At 35.8% G+C, this 25,454-nt stretch overlaps 1 protein-coding gene across 6 annotated transcripts in view; it reads right to left on the bottom strand.

Annotated features, from left to right (window-relative positions):
• The window catches only part of SCLT1 (sodium channel and clathrin linker 1), a 226,360-nt gene that overhangs the window by 59,259 nt on the left and 141,647 nt on the right, over positions 1-25,454 (bottom strand). For all 6 annotated transcript variants that reach the window (XM_006930868.4, XM_045055874.1, XM_045055873.1 and 3 more), the window contains 4 exons: positions 16,421-16,492; positions 8,871-8,945; positions 6,450-6,595; positions 366-558 (listed from right to left, as the gene is read on the bottom strand). In XM_006930868.4, coding sequence (XP_006930930.2) covers positions 366-558; positions 6,450-6,595; positions 8,871-8,945; positions 16,421-16,492 — 486 coding nt within the window. The remainder of the gene's footprint in view (positions 1-365; positions 559-6,449; positions 6,596-8,870; positions 8,946-16,420; positions 16,493-25,454) is intronic.

Genomic DNA, 25,454 nt, shown 5'->3' with positions numbered 1-25,454 from the left:
TCTATAGAGCTAGTTTTAGAGTTCAATTTTTAAGAGGCTATTATAGAAGAGAGGATGACAGTCTGTAAAGTTATCTCATCTATAGTTTTGCTAGCACTGCTTAAATTGCTTTGGCAAGAATATCAGTGTATTTCATGGTTGGAAAGAATTTTTTTTGTGTGTGGATAGTGAAAGCAATCATTTTTAAGTATGCTTGCCAAATTCTACAATACAAAAAAGACTGGTTAATGCTCTGCATTGTGATTTAGTGCTATCTGATGAAAAGGCAAAAAAAAAAAAAAAGGCCTTAAAAATGTTTTACTGGGTCTCTCTTATATTTTGATTTTCACAAGTACACATTTAACTCTAACTAGACTTGAAAATACCTTTAATTTGGCTTTTTTTTGAGCTTCAAGAGCAATCTTTCTTAAATCCTCAGTCTCTTTCTGTAACTGTTCATTTTCTTGCTGAAGTTTCAGCCTTTGTTCACTGACAAATCCACAGTTTTCTCTCTCAGACTCCAATAAGTTTTGAAGTTTCTGAATCATTTCTTGGCAACGTGATATCTCTTCTGAGGAACTGATAAAAAAAAAAACAAAAGGAATCCTTAATTAAACTTAATGATCTGTAACAGAAGTCAAGCACTCTGTTTTATAGTATAGAGTTGTTTTCTTTGTTCTGACTCATTTCTCTTCACAGAGGATTTTCTTTTTTTAATTTTTATTTATTTATTTTTTTAGATTTACAGTCAAATTAGTTAGCATATAGTGCAACAATGATTTCAGGAGTAGATTCCTTAATGCCCCTTACCCATCCAGCCCATCCCCCCTCCCACAACCCCTCCAGCAACTCTCAGTCTGTTCTCTGTATTTATGAGTCTCTTCTGTTTTGTCCCCCCTCCCTGTTTTTATATTATTTTTGTTTCCCTTCCCTTATGTTTACCTGTTTTGTCTCTTAAAGTCCTCACATGAGTGAAGTCATATGGTTTTTGTGTTTCTCTAATTTCACTTAGCATAATACCCTCCAGTTCCACCCACGTAGTTGCAAATGGCAAGATTTCATTCTTTTTGATTGCTGAGTAGTACTCCATTGTGTGTGTGTGTGTGTGTGTGTGTGTGTGTGTGTGTGTGTGTGTATGTGTGTGTGTGTGTGTGTGTGTGTGTGTATTTATATACCACATCTTCTTTATCCATTCATCCATCGATGGACATTTGGGCTCTTTCCATACTTTGGCTATTGTTGATAATGCTGCTATAAACATGGGGGTGCATGTGTCCCTTCAAAACAGCACACCTGTATCCTGTGGATAAATGCCTAGTAGTGCAATTGCTGGGTCGTAGGGTAGTTCTATTTTTAGTTTTTTGAGGAACCTCCATACTATTTTCCAGAGTGGCTGCACCAGCTTGCATTCCCACCAACAATGCAAAAGAGATCCTCTTTCTCCGCATCCTCTCCAACATCTGTTGTTGTTTGAGTTGTTATCTTCACAGAGGATTTAAACTATGTGGTTTCACAATGTTACATTAGCCCAGGCAAATACATTCAGCTTAGCAATCTTGACTAATACACTGAACAGTTACCATTCACCTATAAAATCTATGTGAAACTTTTTTCAAATTTTTACTAACACTGAGAATCGCTGTGTAACAAGGACTTCAAGAGGATAAACTGAAGCTAATGATAAGGAAGGTGAAATAGATAATGATCAAAACTCCTTTACTACTTTAACTCCATAGGAAGACACATTAGCTGTCTAGATTACTAAATTACAATAAGACCTATTTCATATTTTTCTGTTGCATGACTTAAAATTTTTTTTTATAAACTTCCAGCTCTACAAATCTCGTTTTATCAGTTTAAATAGGTTATAGTTCTTGAACTTTCTCAACAATGGATTATTGGGTAACACAACCTTCAAACATGTATGTTGCTTCAATATGCTAACAACTTATATTCCTATCTTTTAAAATTTCTATCTTTTCAAACCCAGCTAATCAAATACTGTGAACATTCTCTGGTCAACAGGTGTCAGAGGAAATATATATAAGGTCTTTTAGTTCCGTATACTATAACTCTTTTCCTATTCAACTTTGGCCGATAAAGTTTCTAATGAAATGATGGATCTAGGAAATGATCAAAGGATGATAAAATCAGAAAGATGCTAAAATCAGAAATAATCACATATTTTATTTTTCCTTTTCAAATTTTGATGTAAATTTTAGTTAACATACAGTGCAATATTGGTGTCAGGAGCAGAATTCAGTGATTCATCACTTACATGTAACACCAAGTGCTCACCATAACAAGTGCCCTCCTTAGTATCCATCACCCATTTAGCCTATCCCCCACCTGCCTCCCTCCATTAACTCTCAGTTTATGCTCTATCTTTAAGGGTTTCTTAGGGTTTGTTTCCCTCTCTCTTTTTTCTCCCTTCCTCACCATGTGTTCATCTGTTTTATTTCTTAAATTGCACATATGAGTGAAATCATACTGTATGTCTTTCTCTCCCTGACTTATTTCACTTAGAATACACTCTAGCTCCATCCACGTTGCTGCCAATGACAAGATTTCACTCTTTCTTATGGCTGAGTAATGGTCCATTGTATATATGCTGCCTCTAATTTATCCACTCATCAGTCGATAGGTGTTTGGGATCTCTCCACAGTTTGGCTATTCCACAGTTTGGTTGATAATTCTGCTATAAACATCAGGGTGCACATATCCCTTCAAATCAGTATTTCTGTATCCTTTGGGTAAATGCCTAATACGGCAATTGCTGGATCGTAGGGTAGGTCTGGAAAAGAGTATGGAGGTTCCTCAAAAAGTTAAAAATAAAACTACCCTACAACCCAACAACTGCACTGAACAATGTTTATTCATTTTTGAGAGAGACAGAGGGAGAGCACATGCACATGAATAGGAGAGGGACAGAGAGAGGGTGACAAAGGATTCAAAATGGACTCTATGCTGATAGCAGAGATCCCAACGTGGGGCTCAAACTCACGAACCCTGAGATTATGACCGGAGCTAAAGTTGGATGCTTAACCAATCAAGCCATCCAGGCATCCCTCCTGTGATAGTTTTTGACTTAAATTCTATTTGTCTGATATAAGATACTCCTGCTATCTTTTGGGCACCATTCGCATGGAATATCTTTTGCCATCTCTTCATTTTCAGCCTATGTGTTTCCTCAAGTTTAAAGTGACTCTCTAGTAGGCAACATATAGTTGGATCTTATTTTCTAATCCATTCTGTCACTCTGTCTTTTGATTGGATGATTTAATCCACTTAAATTAAAAGTAATTACTAATAGGTAGTAACTCGTGATTTTGTTGTTTTCCATTCTGTAGTTCCTTTGTCTTTTATTCCTATTTTAGTTGTCTTCCTTTGTGATTTGTTGAATTTTTGTAGTAGCTGCTTTCATTCCTTTCTCTTTACCTTTTGGGTGTCTACTACACATTTTTTTTTTTTTTTCTGATTAGCATGAGACTTACATAAAACGTCTGAGTCTATTTTAAATTGGTAACAATTTCAATCACTTATTTCTCTCTCTCCTCACATTCTGTGTTATTGATGTCATACTTTACATCTTTTTATATTGTATATCAATTATCACATTATTGTACTTCTTGTTATTTTTAATAATCTTATCTTTTAGCTTCTATACTAGAGTTAAAAGTGATTTATGTAGTACTATTATGAGTCTTAGAGTATTCTGACTTTGGCAATATACTTTCCTTTACCAGAAAGTTATATTCTTTCACATATTTTTATGTTTCTAATTAGTATCCTTTTAGTTCCATTTGAAAACTCTAGCTTTTCTTATACAGCAACTCTAATAGTGATGCACTCCCTTTTGAGCTTTTGTTCATCTTAGGAAGTTTTTAATCTCAGTTTTACTTTTGATGGACAACTTTGCTGGGTATAGTATTCCTGGTTTGCACTTTTTTTCTTTCAGTACTTTGAATATATCATGCCACTTTCTCTCTGCTAAAAAGTTTCTTCTAAGAAATCCATTAATACTTTTATTGGGGTTGGAGGGAGTCCCATGTATGTGATGAGTCACTTCCTGTTTTAAAAATTCTTTTTTATTTTTGGCAATTTGATTATAATGTGTCTAGGTGAAGACCTCTTGATGTTGAGCCTTTCTGTGATTCTTTGAGTGTCATGGATCTGGATGTTCAATTCCCTCCCCAGATTTGGGCAGTTTTCTATTATTATTTCTTTACAAGCTTTCTGTTCCTTTCTCATTCTCTGCTCCTTCTGGGATTTTCATAATGTGTACACTAATTCACTTTAAGATGTCCCATAACTCATGTAGGTTTTTTTCAGTCTTTTTCATTCTTCTCTTTGTTCCTCTAACTGGATGATTTCAAATGACCTCTCTTCAAGCATGCTGATTTTCTTCTGAATGATCAAGTCTGCTACTGAAACTCCACGGAATTTTTCAGTTCAGTTCTTCAGCTCCAGGATTTCTGTTTGTTTCTTTTTAATGGATTCTACTTCTTTGTTAAACTGCTCATTTTGTTCATGTAACATTTTTCTGATTTTATTTAGTTGACTCTGTTCTCTTATAGCTGAGTTTCTTTTTTTTTTTTTTTTTTCAACGTTTATTTATTTTTGGGACAGAGAGAGACAGAGCATGAATGGGGGAGGGGCAGAGAGAGAGGGAGACACAGAATCGGAAACAGGCTCCAGGCTCTGAGCCATCAGCCCAGAGCCTGACGCGGGGCTCGAACTCACAGACCGTGAGATCATGATCTGGCTGAAGTCGGACGCTTAACCGACTGCGCCACCCAGGCGCCCCTAGCTGAGTTTCTTTAAGACGATATTTTAAATTTTTGTTAAGCAGTCCATGGATCACCATTTCTTTTGGGTCAATTATTAGTTTCCTTTATTAGTTTATTAGTTTCCTTTGATGATGTCATATTTGCCCGATTCTTTCTTGGTATCTGTGTATTTGAAGAAGCAGATTCCTCTTCTAGTCCTTACAGACTGAAGGAGGAAGACTTCCTCCTGCCAAGTCCCACAGCTGATGAGGCTGCTTCTGGGATTGTGGTTGAGCAAGGCTGAAACCATGTCATGTGACTACTGCCAAGTTCATGTTTGGCAGGCATGTAGCCAAGGGCACAGTCAAGTGTTTTGTCCAGTGAGTTCCTAAAGGTGCTCCTGTCATGCCACTGAGCTGGTCCATATGTGCATAGGACTGTTTCTGGACTGTGGTAGAGTGGGACTAAAGCTGGGTCACAAAACTACTTCACAGATTGTAGTCAGTTCTGAGGTCAGTGGGTCTGTAACTGGAAGCATCTATGGGTGTAGCTTGTGCTGAGTCTTTTGGGTGGTTGGCTGGACGCCTAGCCATGAAAGACTACCTCAAACTGTGGTACAGCAAAGCTGGATCCATGTCTTATGGTTTTTGCTAAGTCTGCAGTCAGGTCTATGGTTGGCAGGCCTGTTACTAGAGGTGTGGCCAGGTGTGACTTCTGCTGGGTAACTGTTAGTACTCCCAGAACTGGGCTGGTTCTGGATGGCAGGGTTGCTTCCAGACTACAGTAGAGTGGAACTAAAGCCAGGTTGTAGGGACAGTAAGGTCTGAGTTTGGCAGGCCTGTTATCAGAAGCACTCACAGGCATGGCTTCTCCTGAATCCCTAAGTGGAAGAGGCTAGGTGCAGGACTGTCAACAAGCAGGGCTAGAGCCAAGTCCACATGTAGATGGGGCTGCTTTGGCCCATAGATAGGACCATAGTATATGCTGGCACTGGTGTGTAGGCCTGCCTCCCTGTTTTTGGGCTCCAATAGTGATTTGTAACCTCCTACCTGGATCCCAAAGCTTTCACAAAGGCACTTTTGTCCAGGGATGCCTTTCACATATTTGTTTCTGTGGAGGGATATGGGCTGGGTACCTCCAATTCATTCCACTATATTGCTGACAGTATTCATCTTTATTTTTAAAATATCTATCAAACATATTCTGTAACAGATTGAGATTTCATGCAATTCAAATTAAGTTTTACTGTATTAAGTAACACTCTGGCAGGAAAGGTAGGAAATTAGTTAGAACGGATATACCAGATTATAAATTTACCATTTTAATAGACAATGTAATAAATAAACATGAAGGATTATTATAGAATATTCAAAAAAAAAAGAAATATAAGTATAAACTGATTATAAAAGCAATAATTGTAAGGAAGCTACTGCAATAGCTTAGTTAGTATGAAGAAAAACCCAATCTTATAAGCATTCTATTTAACTGCCAGAAAGGAGAAATTTGATATAAATTGTATAATACTGTTGAATCTTTTCTTCTGAAACAAATTAGTTTTCAGAAATAAGCTTGAAAAAAATTCTATTTGGTGCTAAATTTTTTGTCCCAACATATATATAAGTCCTATTTAAGAAAAGTAAAGAATCTGTCAAAAAGTATGTGAATTATAAAAATGTTAATAGCAAATATAAAATAACTTACTTTATTTCAAGTTGTTTTATTTTATTTTCTGCTGTCTTAAGTCTTAGCTGAAGATCGTCTTTTGAACGCTCTGCAACCAGGCATCTTTGGTGCATTTCCTCTAGTTTTCTGTAATCACTTTCATTTACTCTGCCTTCATGGTAAATCTGCAAAAGAAGTTTATATGTACTACCTTACAGAAGAAAACTGTCTTAACAAATTATACAGTTTAGACACTGAAGTCAATGGATAAATAAAAACCCATAATCATGTGTTCATCTGTTCCCATTGTAACACACTAAAACATATCAATAATTTTGGTGTTTCATATTTATAAAATACAATGTTGAAAACTGACATATAATTGCTTATTTTTTGAAATTATTCATGCTTATGGTAAACTATTCAAAAAGTTTTAATATTTTATTTTTAATTATTTATTTTATCCTTTCTTTTATTAATGTGCTGTATCATGCTGACTGATTTGTGAATACTGAACCACCCTTGCAACCCAGGAATAAATCCTATTTGATCATGGTGAATGATTTGTTTTTTTTAATGTATAGTTTGGATTCAGTTTTGTCATTGAGAATTTTTGCATCTATGCTTATCAGGAATACTAGCCTGTAGTTCTCTTTTTCAGTGGTGTCTTTATCTGGTTTTGGTATTAGGGTAATACTGGCCTCATGGAATGAATATGGAAGTTTTCCTTCCTTTTCTATTTTAGGGAATAGTTTGGGAAGAATAGGTATTAACTCTTCTTTTACTGTTTGATAGAACTTCCTGTGAAGTCATCTGGTACTGGGGACAGTTTCAATATTTTAAAAAGAAATATAAAATAGTTGAAATAAAAAAAATACTCTAAATGTCACCACTTAGAGATAATTGTTTTGATTCAATTGTCTTGAATACCTTTTAAGAAAATTCTATATTCTGGTATTAAAAAATACAGACATATGCTATGGAGCAATGAGTAGAACTATCTGAAAGTGACTTCAGAATCTTACTCTGGTTTAACTAGACAATGATCTAACTGAAACGGGAGTTCCTCTTTCCCCAACGGGAGTGACTGTACCCAAGCTCAGCTTCTTATAAGACTAAGCTTCCTACCACGACACAGGGGCTATAACATCCCAAGAAGTGTGAAGTTGCCAGGTGCTAAGCAGCTCACATTTTCAGACAAATTCCACACAAGGCTATCCTCTAAATCCAGACTGCCTGGCCAATAACCTGTATCTTCTTCCACTGAAAAGACTGCTTTGTCACTCCTACTCTATAAAAAGGTAAAATATCAGCAAGTTAATGTCCCACTACTAAAATACAGGCCTATAGTACAGTCCCAGCAGTGCTTTGACTTCAGCACACTTGTTTGTGGGACAGTGGGAGAATTAGGGACCTGTGCCTTCTCTTTACCTGTTGTCCTTAGTATTATAAGTTTTACATTTCCTCAATTAAGCCTATTCCTTACTCTATGCCATGTAATATTAAGAAATTCATCCCAGCCCTGATGTATAGCAGGTGGCAATCTAAATGGGATCTATACCTATTCCATAACATATAGTAACTCAGAAGGAATCAACCTTGCAGGAGAAAGATGACCATAAAGGTCCCACTTGGAATATGACATGTATGCTATATGCTGCTTTGTAAAGGACTCATTTACTATCTGATGTCATGATCTTTTTATGTCAATAACACATATATGTCACATGCTTTTTACTGATTGCTAAGTTTACTGATTTTCTTTATGCTATGTAGCACAGCATGTATGTACTCTTCTTTGAAAATCAAAGTCTGACAGTAACATTTAGTATTTGTTAACATTAGGTAACTTACTTAACCTCTCTACAAAAGTTCCTAATGCACCACTTAAAACACCGTATATTCTGCACCAACTGTAGTCTCCATTTTTTCCCAAGGTATTTTACAAGAGTGGGATATTTACTGATGATAAAAAAGCTATCTAAGTAAGAAATAAATTTTAAACTACACACTTCTTACAGTATTTTTTCATAAATACCATTTGGGTAATATTTTTCTACTTACAAAATAAAAACCTATACTTTTAAAAGGTTAAAATCAGAGCAATGTTGTAATTTTCTGGTTATACATATTTGTATTTATAGATGGCCTGAACCCAATAAAAGTTGGCATAGAATTTAAAAACACAAGGAAGATGAAGTAAAATTTACTACTGGAATAAGGTTTAATCAAGGATAGCTACTTCAAAAAATGTACACCTTTAAGTAAAAAGTACAAGTACTATGGCCACTCTTATAAAGAAATGTATTCAGGCAATACTAGTATTTAAGTACAGATTCTGAATATATTCCAGGTAAAAACACTCACTTATAATATAGGGATTGCTAGTAGGCAATGTGATGAAAGCAAACAGTAATAGTGAATATCTGCAGTTGAGTTTAGGTATTTTTTCCTTTTTACCTTTTCTAGTTCTTCTTCCACTGCTTTTTTCTCCCTAATGGCTCGTTCAATTTGGCTTTGTTTTTCAGCACACTCCTATAAATTCAATTCATATTGTAAATAAATATGTTTGTAAAAACTTAAGAAAAAAATGGGTAAAATGATTTGTTTGTAACAAAGAAATACCAACAAACAAACTCTTGTTTGTAACAAGAATACCACACTTACCCTATCAATAGAGCATGACCATATTGATTATTAAACAAAAACAAAAAAACCTCAATCTTCAAAGAGCTGCCTATCTCAGGATTTCAGAAATCGCCTCCAGCACAGAATGTCAAGGAGTTCTAAGTAAACATACTAAATGGGTGACAGAGGTTGAGGGATTCCAGAGAGAAAAAAAATAAGACCCCTTTCTCATATTAGTTTTATTCATATACTCATATCACGTATTTTAATTTCTTAAAAATGTTATTTATTTTCAGAAGGAGGGGGAGGGAGAGAATGCATGCGTGAGCTAGCAGTGGAGGGGCAGAAAGAGAGGGAGAGAAAGAGAGTACGAAGCCCAATTCACAAACCATGAGATCGTGACCTGAGCTGAAATCAAGAGACCTCTTATCACGTATTTTAAAAGGAAACACAGAACTGGTCAGTGACACCATATCCTGAGGATAACCTGTGGCCTAAAATGTACATGGGTATATAAATTCAAATTTTTTTTTTTTGGCAAAACTTATAAACAGCCAACGTACATAGTAAATTTTATTAACATGATCATTAAACATTTCTGCTCATGAGGCACCTGGGAGGCTCAGTCGATTAACCAGCCAACTTTGGCTCAGGTCATGATCTCGTGGTTCATGGGTTCGAGCCCCGCATTGGGCTCTGTGTGGACAGCTCAGAGCCTGGAGCCTGCTTTGGATTCTGCGTCTCCTTCTCTCTCTGCCCTCCCCTGCTTGCACTCTGTCTCTAAAATAATAAATAAACATTAAAAAAAATTTTTTTTAACATTTCTCCTCAAAAGGCTTTAATCAGTAAAACTGAGCAAGCATATCAATCAGTTGATAAAATTTAATATTTTGCAAATGAGACTAAACTAAAAACAACCTTTATAATGACTGGCTCCTCACAGCTATTTGTTTTTAACTATTTATTTATTTTTGAGAATCAGTGTGATTATTTTCTACTAATTGTAGATTATGCTTTGGATGAATCCGCTTACTGTCAGTACACTACTAATTAATATTCAACTATCTTTAGCATAACTTTATTTTATTTTTTATTTTAAAAATGTTTATTTATTTTGAGAGAGCATGTGCACCTGTGAGTGGGGGAGGGGCAGAGAGAGAGGGGGAGAGAGAATCCCAAGCAGGGATGGATCCCATGACTTGAGCTGAAATCAAGAGTTGGACGCTAAACCGATGGGGCCATCCAGGTGCACTCAGCATAACTTTATTTTATGTACGTACTGTATATCAAAATGTTTTTAAATTTTGAAATAAGCTTCTAAATTGTGAATTCTGATTATAATGAAGATCTTAACCCTATGTTACAAATCAGATGATTAATCTAAATTATCTTTCATTAAGCTAGAATTATTAGTGCACAAGAAATGAAACTTTAAACATTCCATATATATTCATATAGTAAGTCGCTAATCTATGAAAAGGTAGTTTTATGGTGTGATATTTGGGATTTCTTCTATGTTGATATGTGATTTTTAATAGACTATTTTTAGAGCAGTTCAGATTCACAGAAAAATTGAGAAGTCAGAGATTTCTGCTATGCTTCTTGACCCCATAATATGCAAAGCCCTCCCCTATTTTCAACATCCCTCACTGTAGTTATACACTTGTTAATATTGATGAACCTATAATGACACAACCTTATCACTCAAAGTCCATAGCTTACATTAGAGTTCACTCTTGGTGCTGTTCATTTTGCGAGTTTGGACACATTTATAATGATATGTATTCACTAAAGAGTAGGTACAGTGTCCTAAAAATCCTCTCTGCTTCACCTATGCCTATTTATCCCTCTCTTCTCCTTAACTCCTGATAATCATCAGTCTTTTTACCCCATAGTTTTGCCTTTCCAAGAATGCCATACGGTTGGAATCAAACAATATGTAGCCTTTACAGACTAGCTTCTTTCACTTAATAATATGTGTTTACGTTTCCTCCATGGTTTTTTCATGGCTTGATAGCTCATTTCTTTTTAGTGCTAAATAACTGTCTGAATGTACCACAGTTTATCCATTCACCTAACTAAAGGACATCTTGGTTGCTTCCAAATTTTGGCAACTGTGAAAAAAGCTGCTATAAACATCCATGTTGAGTTTTTTTGTGTGGACATAAGTTTTCAACTCCTTTGGATAAATACAGAAGAGTGTAATTGTTGGACAATATGTTAAGAGTATATTTAATTTTGTAAGAAACCATCAAACTGCCTTCAAAAGTGGCCATACCATTTTGAATTACCACCAGCAATGAATGAGAATTCCTGTTGCTCCACATTTTCCCCAGAGGTTGGTGGTATCAGGGTTCTGGATTTTGGTCATTCTAACAGGCATATCTGGCACATACTTGATGTAATGAATGGCACCTCATTATTACTTTAATTTGCATTTCCATGGTGACATATGATGTGTAGCACCTTTCTGTATGTTTATATGCCATCTGTATATGTTCTTTGGTGACGTGTCTGTCAAGGTCTTTGGTCCAGTTTTTAATTGAGCTGATTTCTTACTGTTGAGTTTTAAGAGTTCTTCATATATTCTGGATAACAGTCTTTTGTCAGTTATGTCTTTTGCAAATATTTTCTCCTAATCTGTGGTTTGAATTTTCATTCTCTTGACTATCTTTCACAGAGCAACTTTTCATTTTAATGAAGTCCAACTTACCAATTGTTTCTTTCATCAATCGTGCCTTTGATATTATATCCAAAAATTCATTACGAAACTCAAGATCATCCAGGTTTTCTTCTATGTTATCTTCTAGGAATTTTATAGTTTTGCATTTTACATTTAGGGTTGTGACCCATTAAAAAAAACTTTTTAATGTTTATTAATTTTTGAGAGACAGAGAGGCAGAGCATTAGCAGGGGAGAGACAGACAGGGAGGAAGACAAAGAATCTGAAGCAGGCTCCAGGCTTTGAGCTGTGGGGCTCAGACTCATGAGCCATGAGACGAACTGAGCCGAAGTCAGACACTTAACTGACTGGGCCACCCAGGTGCCCCAGGAATGTGACCTATTTTGAATTAATTTTTGTGGAGGGTGTGTCTGGATTCATTCTTTTACATGTGAATGTCTAATTGTCCTAGCACCATTTGCTAAAAAGACTTATCTTTGCTCCACTGTCTTGCCTTTGCTTCTTTGTCAATGATCAGCTGACTGTATTTATGTGGGTCTATATTTTACTCCATTCTAGGTTGTTTTATTTCATTTATTTTATTTCATTGATCTGCTTGTCTATTCTTTCACCAAGATCACACTATCTTGATTATTATAGCTTTAGAGTGAGTCTTGAAATCTGGTAGTATTAGTCCTCTGACTTTCTTCTTCTCCTTCAGTGTTGTGTTGGCTATTCTGGGTCTTTTGTCTCTCCAGATATACTTTACAGTCAGTTTGTCAATATCCACAAAATAACTTACTGAGATTTTGACTGGGATTGCACTCAATCTATGGATCAGGCTGTGAAGAACTGACATTTTGACTGAGTCTTCCTATCCATGAACATGGACTATCTCTTCATTTATCTACTTCTAGTTTGATATCTGTCAGTTTTCCTCACATAGACTTTGTATATTTTGTTAGATATATATCTAAGTAATTTTTTTTACATGCTAAGGTAAATGCCACTGTGTTTTTAGTTTAAAATTCCACTTGTTAATTGCTGGTATGTGGGAATACAATGGACTTTTGTATATTAACTCTATATCCTGCAACCTTACTGTGCTATGATTGCTTCTTTCTTTTTGGTTGAATTTTTTGGGGTTTTACTTTTATTTTTTATTTTAGAAAGACAGCACACAAGCAGGGAAGAAGAACAGAGGAAGAGAGAGAGAGAGAGGGAGAGACTGATTTTTAGGCAGGCTCCATGCTCAATGTGGAGCTTGACATGGGGCTCAATCCCATGACCCTGGGATCATGACCTGAGCCAAAATCGAGTCAGATGCTCAACTGACTGAACAACCCAGGACCCCCCCACCCCCACCACTTTTTTTTTGTTTTCTACATAGATAATCATATCAAATTTCTTCCTTCCCAATCTATGTAACTTTTATTTCCATTTTTAGTCAAATGGCATTAGCTAGTACTTCCAGGATGATGTTGAAAAGTAATGGTAAGAGGTCACATCACTGCCTTGTTCCTGATCTTAGTGGGAAAGCTTCTGGTTTCACAGCTGTAGGCTTTTTGTAGATATTCTTTATCAAGTTGAGGAAGTTCCCCTCTGTTTCTAGTTTACTGCAAGTTTTTATCATGAATGGGGGTTGGATTTTGTCAAATGCTTTTTCTATAGCTGCTTATATGATACCCATGTGATTTTTAATGTAGATATTAGTAACAAGGTTGGATCACACTTCTGAATCTGGTGAACGGCATATAAATAATGGTATGTTATATACTATGCATCTCTCTCTACCCAATTCACCATTTCACTGCCCAATGATGACAAAAAAAAAAAAATATTTGGTTAACCTCAAACAACAAAGTTAAAATTAGATAGAAAAGTTGAACCTTTCTAGAGAAATATACTAATTCTATTAAAAATTCACAGTAATACTAAAGCAAGTATTTAAAATTACTATTATTAAAAAGCCTTCATGAATATTTACTATTAATCACCACCAACATTCCTACCTTTTGGGCACAATATGACCAAATGATAACTAGATATTTTTTCAAGTACTCATGGAGTATTTCCAAAATTATACCCTATAGTGTACCATAAAGAAAATCACAACAAATGTTAAGAATCAATATCATATAGACTATAATCTACGGCCTCTATTTAACTAGATTAGAAACCAATAATAAAAAGATATCTAAATACCTATGCACATGGAGATTCAAAATTAGACTTCTAAAAAATTCACATATCCAAAAAAGATCATATTGAATTTTTCATTTTACTTGTATAAAATTGGGGCATTTATAACCAGTCTTTTTACTATTTGCTGTAGATTAAAGATTTATTTATTTATTTATTTATTTATTTATTTATTTATTTATTTATTTATTTATTTATTTATTTATTTATTTATAGATCAGGGGAGGGGAAGAGAGAGAGGAGAGAAAGAATCTTAACCAGGCTTCTCAGCACTGTGAACCTAGAGTCCAAACCAGGGCTTGATCCCCCGAACTGCAGGATCATGACCTGAGTCAATATCAAGAGTTGGATGCTTAACCAACTGAGCCACCCAGGCGCCCCACTATTTACTGTAGGTTAAAAATAATCTCTCCTATTTGGCAGAATTAAAACCTTGAGTTTTCTTAAGAGAAACTGTAGGAGAAATAAAAGCTGTGTTGCTCTCCAAAGGGAGACATGTGGGTAGAGAGAGACTGGTTCTGGCCTTTTCTTAAACCTATCAAAAAAAATCTGCACACTAACTTAAAATACAGGTTTTTTTTCCTTCCTGCAAGCATAACTTAGTTTGGGGTTAGCTAAAGTATGCTTAACCTCCCTCCCTGACTTCATGTTTATGGTCCAGCTGATAAAATTGGCATTTAAGAATATAAATCAATAGCCAACATCAGGTTATTATGTCTCAAACTATAGTCTGAGTTTCTGAGTTACCTGACAAAATCTGCTTTTTAAAGTAGTTGAACATGTCCTCCTTCAAACATATTTCTCAATGTTTGATATTTCAAACACTTTTCAATTATTCAGGACAGTTCCCCATGGAATCAACATGACATCACATAATATTTAATATCTTTAGAAAAATCCACTTAGCTATGTATTATAATTGTTTCACTATAAATCCTAAGAAATATAATTTTTTGCTCGAAATTGAGTTTACACAGCTCTGGTTGTGTAAACAGATAAGAATTATTTTTAAAAGCCCTGCAGATCTTATCCAACACACATTCATTCCTTTGGGAAAACAGAAAGAGATAATGTTCTTGTCCTTCCAGAGTTTACAAGCCATTAAATGATCCTGGACTGGGGAAAGACTTTCTTCTAGCTATGAATCTACTCAAAGCTAAACCAGTCCCTGTAAGACAACAAGTAAAATAGCAAGGTAATAGAAGAAGTAGTAAAACTTGAAAACAACAATTAATTAGACATGACTATTTGGCCACACTGCATCCCATTAGTTTTACTTAATGTTCCTACATCCTTAACACAAATGACATTAAACAAAAAGTAACACTGGTTTCTAGTCTATTACTCTCAGGACCTGTACACAAAGACTAAAGTCTCAAGATGTACGTTACAGAGTTTGTAGAATGTGGAAAAAGATCTGTTCTTTCCTTCAGAATTGTTTAAATATTAGTCAATAAGTATTTATTAAAATACATACTGTGAAAACACTGTGCTAGGCAATGAAGATAAAAGAAGGCATAAGACTTTTCTCCTTCAAGGTGTTTATAATATAATTGGAAAGATAAGATTTGTATAAAGTAAGAGAAAAGGAGAGTGAGGGAAGGAGATGGGAGATGGAAAGAGAACTAACATAATGTAACATATTTATTACAAGACATAAGTTGTTGCTAAGTTTTGTAGGCAGCATTAAAAGTGAGGCAGAGATTCAGAAAGGATTAGAGTTTGTGAAGTGGAAAATATCTTCCCAATCTCTAAAAATTCTTGTACTTTCATTCCCCTATAAGCAAGGTTATTAAATTCCATTTCATCATATCTTAATGTTAAATTTACATATTTAATCTCACCTCTATTGAAACAAGTATTTTTTTTCCTTTCTCCTCTTTGCCTATTTATCCTTCAGTACTCTATCTCTTTTGGGAAGCTTGTCTTTCTTCTATCCCACTGATATATATACTTTCTCTTACTTTCTACTTAATCTCCCAGATGAAACTAGCATGTGTTAGCAGCTGCAGATGGGTGCTTCATAGCATGCTGGGCATTGTCAAAAAAAAAAGTAATAGTAAAATGTGATAAATGCCACCCATCTGTCCTCCTAGACCACAGGCTCCAAGATTACAGTTAACATGTTTATCTTGATTTTTAATCTTTTCCTAGAATCTAGCATAGTTCCTGGCTTAGTATCTTCTGAATGAACAAGAATGTGCATTACAAGACACATTAAAATGTATCTTGGCTTTAAAATAAGCAATATTCAGGGTCGCCTGGGTGGCTCAGTTGGTTAAGCTTCCAACTCTTGGTTTTGGCTCAGACCACGATCTCATGGTTCGTGAGATGAAGCCCCATATCACGCTTTGTGCTGACAGCATGGAGCATGCTTGGGATGTTCTCTCTACCTCTCTCTCTCTGCCCCTCCCCTGCTCTCTCTCTCACCCTCACTTTCAAGGTGAGTAAATAAACATTAAAAAAATAAGAAAAATAAAATAGACAATATTCAGAAGAATATAGTCTTCTAACCTACCATTTGAAGGGCTGAAAGTTCTTCTGTTAGTCGAGAAATCTGTACATTATACTGTTTTCTTGTGCTTGCAACCTGTAATTAAGACATTCATAAATTGTTTAGATTCACAAAAATTGATTAATACCCAATAAAAATATTTAGGATAATTTTGAGAAAAAAATAAAACTTTTATGGCATAAAAAATAAATAACCACCTGAGTATTAAAGAGTCAAAAAGTATTTTAAAAAAATTTTAATGTTTATTTTTGAGAGAGAGAGAGAGAGAGACAGAGTGTGGCTGGGGGAGGGGCAGAGAAAGAGGGAGACAGAATCTGAAGCAGGCTCCAGGCTCTAGGCTGTCAGCAGAGAGCCCGATGGGGAGCTGCGAGATCATGACCTGAGCTAAAGTCAGACACTTAACTGACTGAGCCACCTAGGTGCCCCTAAAGGGTCAAGAATTTATCACAACAGTGGAAGGAGAGTGAATTTCTATGAAAACTTACCATATTTGAAGTGAAAACTGGCAACATTTCAAAATATTTACTTATTAATCCCCTTATAGATATTAAGTCATTATAGGTTAACATAAATAACATTTTATGAAAAATAAGTTCATTTTCCAAAATAAAAAAAATTCTAGAAAAATGTTATTGTTTTACATTTCCTTAATGTTTGGATAGGGGACAGCCAGATTCACATTATCTACTTCTGTGTTCAACCTGTTGTGTTGCTTACCATCAGCCTCTGGAAAACACCACTGTACACTCATCAGAGAACGAGTATGAAAAAAGAAAACAGTAAACTATAATTATGAAAGTAGGTGTGACCTTCCAGACTCTCTGAACAACACTTTAAGAACTGGTGCCATAGAGCAAGTCAAGAGAAAAACTGAATTACACACTAAAAATGTAACTAGTAACTTTTAAGGCACTTTTGTTTTATAAGAAGAAAAATATTTTCATATTGCATATATTTCAGTATAAAGTAAATTACTTTGTGAGAAAAACTCTTATTTCAATTAACATTTAAAATACTTCAGAAACAGTATGACTTATGTGTACAAAATATTTTGAAGAATTAGTTACATCTCATCAAGATGACTCCTATGACAGTATATTTTTCTAATTAATAACTACTCATACTTTTTAAAAAGACCATGAAGGAAGGAGGAATTAAGATGGCAGAGCATCATGGAGATCCTGAGCTTGTCTTGTCCTTGAAACACAGCTAGAACAGCACCAAACTATTTTGAACGCCTAGGAAATTGTTCGGATGATTAATGCAACAATCTGCATAACTTGAGTTTGTCCTTAACCTATAAGGGAAGATAGGTCAGGGTTGCAATAAACCTATATACAAGAAATTTTGCAGGCCAAAAAGGAGTGATATATTCAATGTGCTGAATTGGAAAATTATGCAGCCAAGAAATCTTTATCCAGAAAGGCTGTCATTCAAAATAAAAGGAGAGATAAAGAGTTTCCAAGACAAACAAAAACTAAAGGAGTACGTGACCACTAAAGCATCCCTGCAAGAAATTTTAAGAGGGACTCTGAGTGGACAAAAGAGAAAACAAAACAAAACAAAACAAAGATCAAAGTAACAAAGACTAGAAGCACGAGGGAACATTACCAGAAACAACTCTATAGGGAACACAAGGGCACTAAATTCATATGTTTCAGTACTCACTCTAAATGTCAATGGACTAAATGCTCCCATCAAAAGACATAGGGTATCATAATGGATAAGAAAACAAGACACATTTATATGCTGCTTACAAGAGACTCATTTTAGACCTAAAGACACCTACAGATAGAAATTAAGGGGATGGAGAACAATCTATCATGCTACTGGTTGTCAAATGAAAGCTGGAGTAGCCATACTTGTATCAGACAATCTAGACTTTAAAATAAAGCCTGTATCAAGAGATGAAGGAGGGCATTATATCATAATTAAGGGGTCTATCCATCAAGAATATCTAGCAATTGTAAACATTTATGCTCCAAATGTGAAAGCACCCAAATATGCAGAAAATCAACAAGGAAACAATGGCTTTGAATGACACACTGGACCGGATGGTTTAACAGATACATTTAGGGCATTTCATCCTAAAGCAGCAGAATACACATTCTTCTTGAGTGCACATGGAACATTCTCCAGACTAGATCACATACTGGAACACAAATCAGCCCTCAACAAGTACAAAAAGATCAGGATCATACCTTTCATATTTTCAGACCACGAGTTTGCTATGAAACTCGAAATCAACCACAAGAAGAAATCTGCAATAACCATGAACACTTGCAGATTAAAGAACATCTTACTACAGAATGAATGGGTTAACCAAGAAATAAAAGAGGAAATTAAGAAGTACACAGAAGCCAATGAAAATGAAAACATGACAGCCCAAAACCTCTGGTATTCAGCAAAGGTGGTCATAAGAGGGAAGTACATAGCAATCCAGGCTCTCCTAAAGAAGGAAGAAAGGTCTCAAATACACAACTTAACTTTACACCTTAAAGAGCTGGAAAAAGAACAAATAAAGCCCAAAACCAGCAAAAGAAGGGAAATAATAAAGATTAGAGCAGAAATCAATGATATAGATTGAATCAAAGAAACAACAGATCAACAGAACCAGGAGTTGGTTGTTTGAAAGAATTAAGAAAATTGATAAACTCCTAGCCAGATGGATCAAAATGAAAAAGGAGAGGAGAATGAATAAGGAGAATGAAAGAGGAGAGATCATCACACCAGAGAAATACAAACTATAATAAGAGAATATTATGAGCAATTATATGCCAACAAACTGGTCAATCTGGAAGAAATGGAAATTTTGAATAGACCCACAACCAGTAAAGAAATTAAATCAGTAATCAAAAATCTCCCCAAAAACAAGAGTCCAGGGCTGGAAGGCTTTCCAGGGGAATTCTACCAAACATTTAAAGAAAAGTTAACACCTATCCTTTAAACCTGTTCCAAAAAATAGAAATGGAAAGAAAACTTTCAAACTCATTCTACAAGGCCAGCATTACCTTGAATCCAAAACCAGACAAAGACCCCCCTACTAAAAAGGAGAACTACATACCAATTCCTTTGATGAACATGGATGCAAAAATTCTCAACAAGATACTAGCAAACCGGATCCAACAATACATTAAAAGATTTCTTCACCACAATCAAGTGGGATTTATTCCTGTGATCCAGAGCTGGTTCAATATCCACAAATCAATTAATGTGATACATCACATAAATTAAAAAAAGGGTAAGAACCACATGATCCTCTCAATAGATGCAGAGAAAGAATTTGACAACATACAGTATCCTTTCTTGATAGCTGTTAAGAAAGTAGGGATAGAAGGAACATACCTCAAGATCATAAAGACCAGATACAAAAGACTGACTGCTAATATCATCCTCAATAGAGAAAAACTGACAGCTTTCCCTCTAAGGTCAGGAACGCGACAAGGAGGCCCAATCTCTCACTACAACTACACTGTTATTCAAAATAGTGTTGGAAGTCTGAGCCTTGGCAATCAGACAAAAAAAAAGAAATAAAAGGCATCTAGATCAGCAAGGAGGAAGTCACACTTTCACTCTTCGCAGATGACGTGATATTTTATGTGGAAAACCTGAAAGACTCCATCAAAAAACTGCTAGAACTGATCCAGGAATTCAGCAAAGTAGCATAATATAAATTCAATGTACAGGAATCACATTTCTATACACCAATAATGAAGCAACAGAAAGAGATAACAGGGAATTGATCCCATTTACAATTGCACGAAAAACCATAAATATCTAGGAATAAACTTAATCAAAGAGGTGAAAAATCTATACACTGAAAACTATAGAAAGGTTATGAAAGAAATGGAAGAAGACACAGAACAGTGGAAAAACATTCCATGCTCGTGGATTGGAAGAACAAATATTGTTAAAATGTCGATACTACCCAAAGCAATCTACACATTCAATACAACCCCTATCAAAGTAACACCAGCATTCTTCACAGAGCTGGAACAGTCTAAAATTTGTATGGTACCAGAAAAGACCCTGAATAGCCAAAGTAATTTTGAAAAAGGAAACCAAAGCTGGAGGCATCACATTTCCAGACTTTAAGCTGTATTACAAAGTTATAATCATCAAGACAGTATGGTACTGGCACAAAAACAGACACATAGATCAATGGAACAGAACCCAGAACCCAGAAATGGACCCACAAACGTATGGGCAACCAGTCTTTGACAAAGCAGGAAAGAATATCCATGGAAAATAGACCATCTCTTCTGAACACAGTGTTGGGAAAACTGGACAGCCAAATGCAGAACAATGAATCTGGACCACTTTCTTACACCATACACAAAATAACCTCAAATTGGATGAAAGAATTAAACATAAGACAGGAAGCCATCAAAATCCTAGAGGAGAAAACAGGTAACAACCTCTTTGACCTCAGCTGTAGCAACTTCTCACGGGTCTCCAGAGGCAGGGGAAACTAAAGGAAAAATGAACTATTGGGACTTTATCCAAATAAAAACCTTCTGCACAGCGAAGGAAACAATCAGCAAAACTAAAAGGCAACCGGCGAAATGGGAGAAGATATTTGAAACAACATATCAGATAAAGGGTTAGTATCCAAAATCTATAAATAACTTATATCAAATTCAACATCCAAAAAACTAATAATCCAGTGAAGAAATGGGCAAAAGACATGAATAGATACTTTTCCATAAGAGAGATCCAAATGGCTAACAGACACATGAAAAGATGCTCAACATCACTCATTAGCAGGAAAACACAAATCAAAACCAAAATGAGATACCACCTCACACTTATCAGAATGGCTAAAATTAACAACTCAGGCCACAACAGATGTTGGCAAGGATGTGGAGAAAGAGGAATCCTTTTGCACTGCTCGTGGGAATGCAAACTGGTGCATTCCCTCTGGAAAACAGAATGGAGGTTCCTCAAAAAATTAAAAATAGAACTACCCTACGACCCAGCAACGGCACTACTACATATTTATCTGAAGGATACAAAAATGCTGATTCAAAGGGGCACACGCAGTCCCTTTTTTTATAGCAGCTCTATCAACAATAGCCAAAGAATGGAAAGAACCTAAATGTCTATCCACTGATGTATGGATAAAAAAGATGCAGCATATAATTCAATGGACTATTTCTCACCAATCAAAAAGAATGCAATCTTACCATCTGCAACAAGGTAGATGGAACTAGAGTGTATTATGCTAAGCGATGTAAGTCAGCCAGAGAAAGATAAATAGGATACAATTTCACTCATATGTGGAATTTAAGAAACAAAACAGAAGAACATAGAAGAAGGGAAACAAAAATAAGATAAAAACGGAGAGGGAGGCAAACCATAAGAAACTCTTAAGTACAGAAAACAAACAGGTTTGCTGGTGGATAGTTGGGTAGGGGGATGGGCTAAATGAGCAATGGGCATTAAGACGGTCACTTACTGGGATGAACACTGGGTCTCGTATTATTATATGTAGGTGATGAGTCACTAAATTCTATTCCTGAAATTATTACACTATGTGTAATATACACTATTACACTATGTGTAATATACACTATGTGTAATAATTTGGATTTAAATTAAAAAAAAAGGTCGTGAGGAATATTGATACTGATGCTATCATCAGTAAACATATGATCAACAAAGATTTTTGGAAATATTCTAGATCTTATAAAATAGATTATTTCTAAAACATGATGTAAACCTTCTTTAGAACACTTATAAAATTGACATATATTTTATTTGGTTAATTAATAGAAGTTATTTTTCTGAAGACCTGACAAACATATGTGGGTCCATTTTAGTTCTATTTTAGATTTTGATGTAAACTTTGCCTATGAATAATTGTATAAAGGATCAATTCATCCTATTTATGGGCCAGTGATAATCATAGTTACTATTTACAGAGGTTTGATGTGTTAATGACTACTTAGAGCAGTGTGTTATTATCTGATTCTCACCAACAATCTGCTTAAGTAGTCAGTATCTTCATCATAGATGAGGAAGATCAAGGCACAGAGAAATTAAGTCATGAAGGTTTTTAGAATATACAAGTTTTGGTTTCTATAAGGCCAGTCATGTCTGCTTGTCTCTCTCTCTCACAATTTTTTAAAAGTGTTCTTTTTAGTATCTAGAAATGAATGCAGCTAGCATGAGGGTTTATGACCATAGTCGTATATATATTTAAAACATTTTTACAATAATGTTGATGACTTCAGCAAATTAAAGTATTCATACTTTAAAAAAGACTGTGTATAACTACTGAGACTGATGGTGTATCATCAATAAAATTATATGCTACAGAGGTCATAGAAAATTTTCTGAGGTTGATATCTGATAAAATATAAGGTAAAACCTGCTATATGAGCAAATAACATGTTTCTGGAGGAAGTTTAATGTGGTTGGGGTTCAGAAGTCTGTAAGGGAACTAAAATCCCCTCTTACCCAACCTCACTTTCTTTATGTAAACATTTTCTTTTATAGTTTATGGATAGTCAGGATATCTATAAACAGTAAGACAAATTAACAAGAGACAGAAATAGAAAAGGACAATGATAGTACAAATACTGCCTAACAGGATGAATATAATTTTGATCACCAACTTTAAGCCATGACTTAAAATAAACAGAAAATCAAAATCAAAACCAGTATCAAATAATTTTTTTTCACAAATTAAGTTTTACTTGAGAGAGATCTGAGCAATAGCTTTTTCTGCGTTTTAAAGAAATAAGCTATTGTCATATTTTGTTCAGTTTTATAGCCAGAACATAAATATGTGATAATTTATTCATTATATTTACTTTAGTTAAAAAAAAGATACCACTTAAGTCATTGGATGTAAGTTATCCCCAATTCAACAAATTAATTCTACATATTTGGAGGACATATTAAATTATAATAATGGGACAATTACCAATACAGGTGAAAATTTTCAATCAAAAATATTAAAAATGTTTTAAAAGTATAAGGAAATATATATTACATGTTGTATAAAATCTTATTATAGTTTGTTTACAAAAATACCTACTCTTGAAATTCCACACCTGCAGAATTACAATATGTAGAAAGTGAAAGATTCCTCATTATAATATCTTCCAGGCTTAACATTATTCAAAGATTCATGTATAGGTCTCCAGAATTTTTTGTTTCACAGATGGTTACAACATTTCTTTGATAATTTACAATTAAATGAAAATTCAAAGGACAATGCTAAAAATAGTGCTTATCTCTGGGTACTGGAATTATGATTTTAATTTTCTTTTACATTTCTTTCTCTTACATTTCTTTTCATAATGAACATGTATTACTTTTTAATAATAGTAACAATAAAGTTTACTTTAAAAAATCAACTTGGCAATAGTGTGGGACTTGGAGAAAGCAGGGACCCAGCAAAGTGATTGGCACACAGTTAGTGCTCAATAATTACTTCTTTTAAATTATTTTATTTTTATTTTTTTATTTTTTAGAGAGAGATAGCGTGTGAGCGGGGGAAGGGGAAGGAGAAAGAGAGAGAATCTTAAGCAAGCCCCACGCATAGCACAGATCCTGATATGAGGATGGATCTCACGACCCTGGGATCATGACCTGAGCTGAAATCAAGAGGCTGGCACTGAACTGACTGAGCCACCCACACACCCCTCAATAGCTATTTCTCAATAATTACTTCTTGAGTGAATAGTTGGAATACTACAGAAAGGCTGGATGCTAGGAAATCAAATGGAATCCACAAGGAAGGGAAGATCAGGGAGTAAGAAAGGGAGTTTGTTTTAGAAACGTCAGGCTTCAGATGCCTAGTGGGACTACTAGGTAGAGAAGCAGTTGAATATTCATGTTTGTAAAAAGGTTTAAATTGAATATAGAGATCATAATATCTTTGAAAAATTATACTAAGATTATTTAAGGACTTGTGCAAAAGACAACTTCTATCAACTTTAAAATCAATGCGAATTTATTTTAGGATTAGGAAAAAAATTAGAGGACTTTTCAGATGATGAGTACTTTGAGAAAACATTTTTATCACTGAAAGTCACAAAATTTATTAAATATTTTGAAGATATGCCATCAAAAATATTTCAAACTATGATTTTTTGGTTGGGAGAAGATGGCGGAGGAGGACACTGGGCTCACCGTGTCCTGCTGATCACTTAGATTCCACCCAAATCTCCCTAAATAACCCAGAAAACTGCCAGAAGACTAGCAAAACGGACTCTCCAGAGCTAAGTGTAGACAAGAAGCTCATGGAAGAGGGTAGGAAGGGCGGAGAGGCAGTGTGAGCTACAGGGACTGGTGGGAGGGAGCCGGGTGGCAGAGGGGCAGTCCGCCCAGCAAGGCAGAGCCCCCAAGTCCGGCTTGTAAAAGCGGAGGGGCCGGACTGCCCGAGTTCTGACAGCCAGCAGGACTTAACATCTGGAATGTTATAAGTCAACAGCTCTGCTCGGAAAGCGGGAGGGTGAGAGGACACCAGGAGGGAGAGGTGTTGAGCCCCGGAAGACAGAGCTCAGCTCGCAGGGAACACAGGTGCTGGCCAGGGCCATCTCCCTCACCCATCCCCCAGCTGAAACCCCAAAGGGAACCAGTTTCTGTCACCGAACTTGCTTGCACCGTGCAAACACCCAACTCTGTGCTTCTGTGGATCCATCTCTCCAACGGGTCTCCCTGCCTCCCTCCAGGTGCTGCAGGGCCCCTCCTGCAGGGGACCACCGACAGCAAAGCGAGGTAAGCCTACCCCTCCTGCCCCTGTGCACCTTGCGGATCCACCCTGGCTAATATGCCAAATCCCATAGAAGCAGCACCACAAGCCTGGCAGTGTGCAAGTAGCCCAGACAGGGGCCACACCACTCCACAGTGAGTCCTGCCCCTGGGAGAGGGGAAGAGAAGGTACACACCAGTCTGACTGTGGCCCCAGCGGGGGGCTGGGGGAAGACATAGGGACTGCCTGAGGCCCCACCCACCAACACAAGTTACTCCAGACAGCACAGGGGAAGTGCCCTGCAGTTCCCTGCCACTCCAGGGACTATCC

Source organism: Felis catus, chromosome B1 (genome assembly GCF_018350175.1).
Source record: "Felis catus isolate Fca126 chromosome B1, F.catus_Fca126_mat1.0, whole genome shotgun sequence".
Classification (NCBI taxonomy): domain Eukaryota; kingdom Metazoa; phylum Chordata; class Mammalia; order Carnivora; family Felidae; genus Felis; species Felis catus.
Note: the sequence above shows the minus strand (reverse complement) of the source record. Positions and strands in the feature narration are given on the sequence as shown.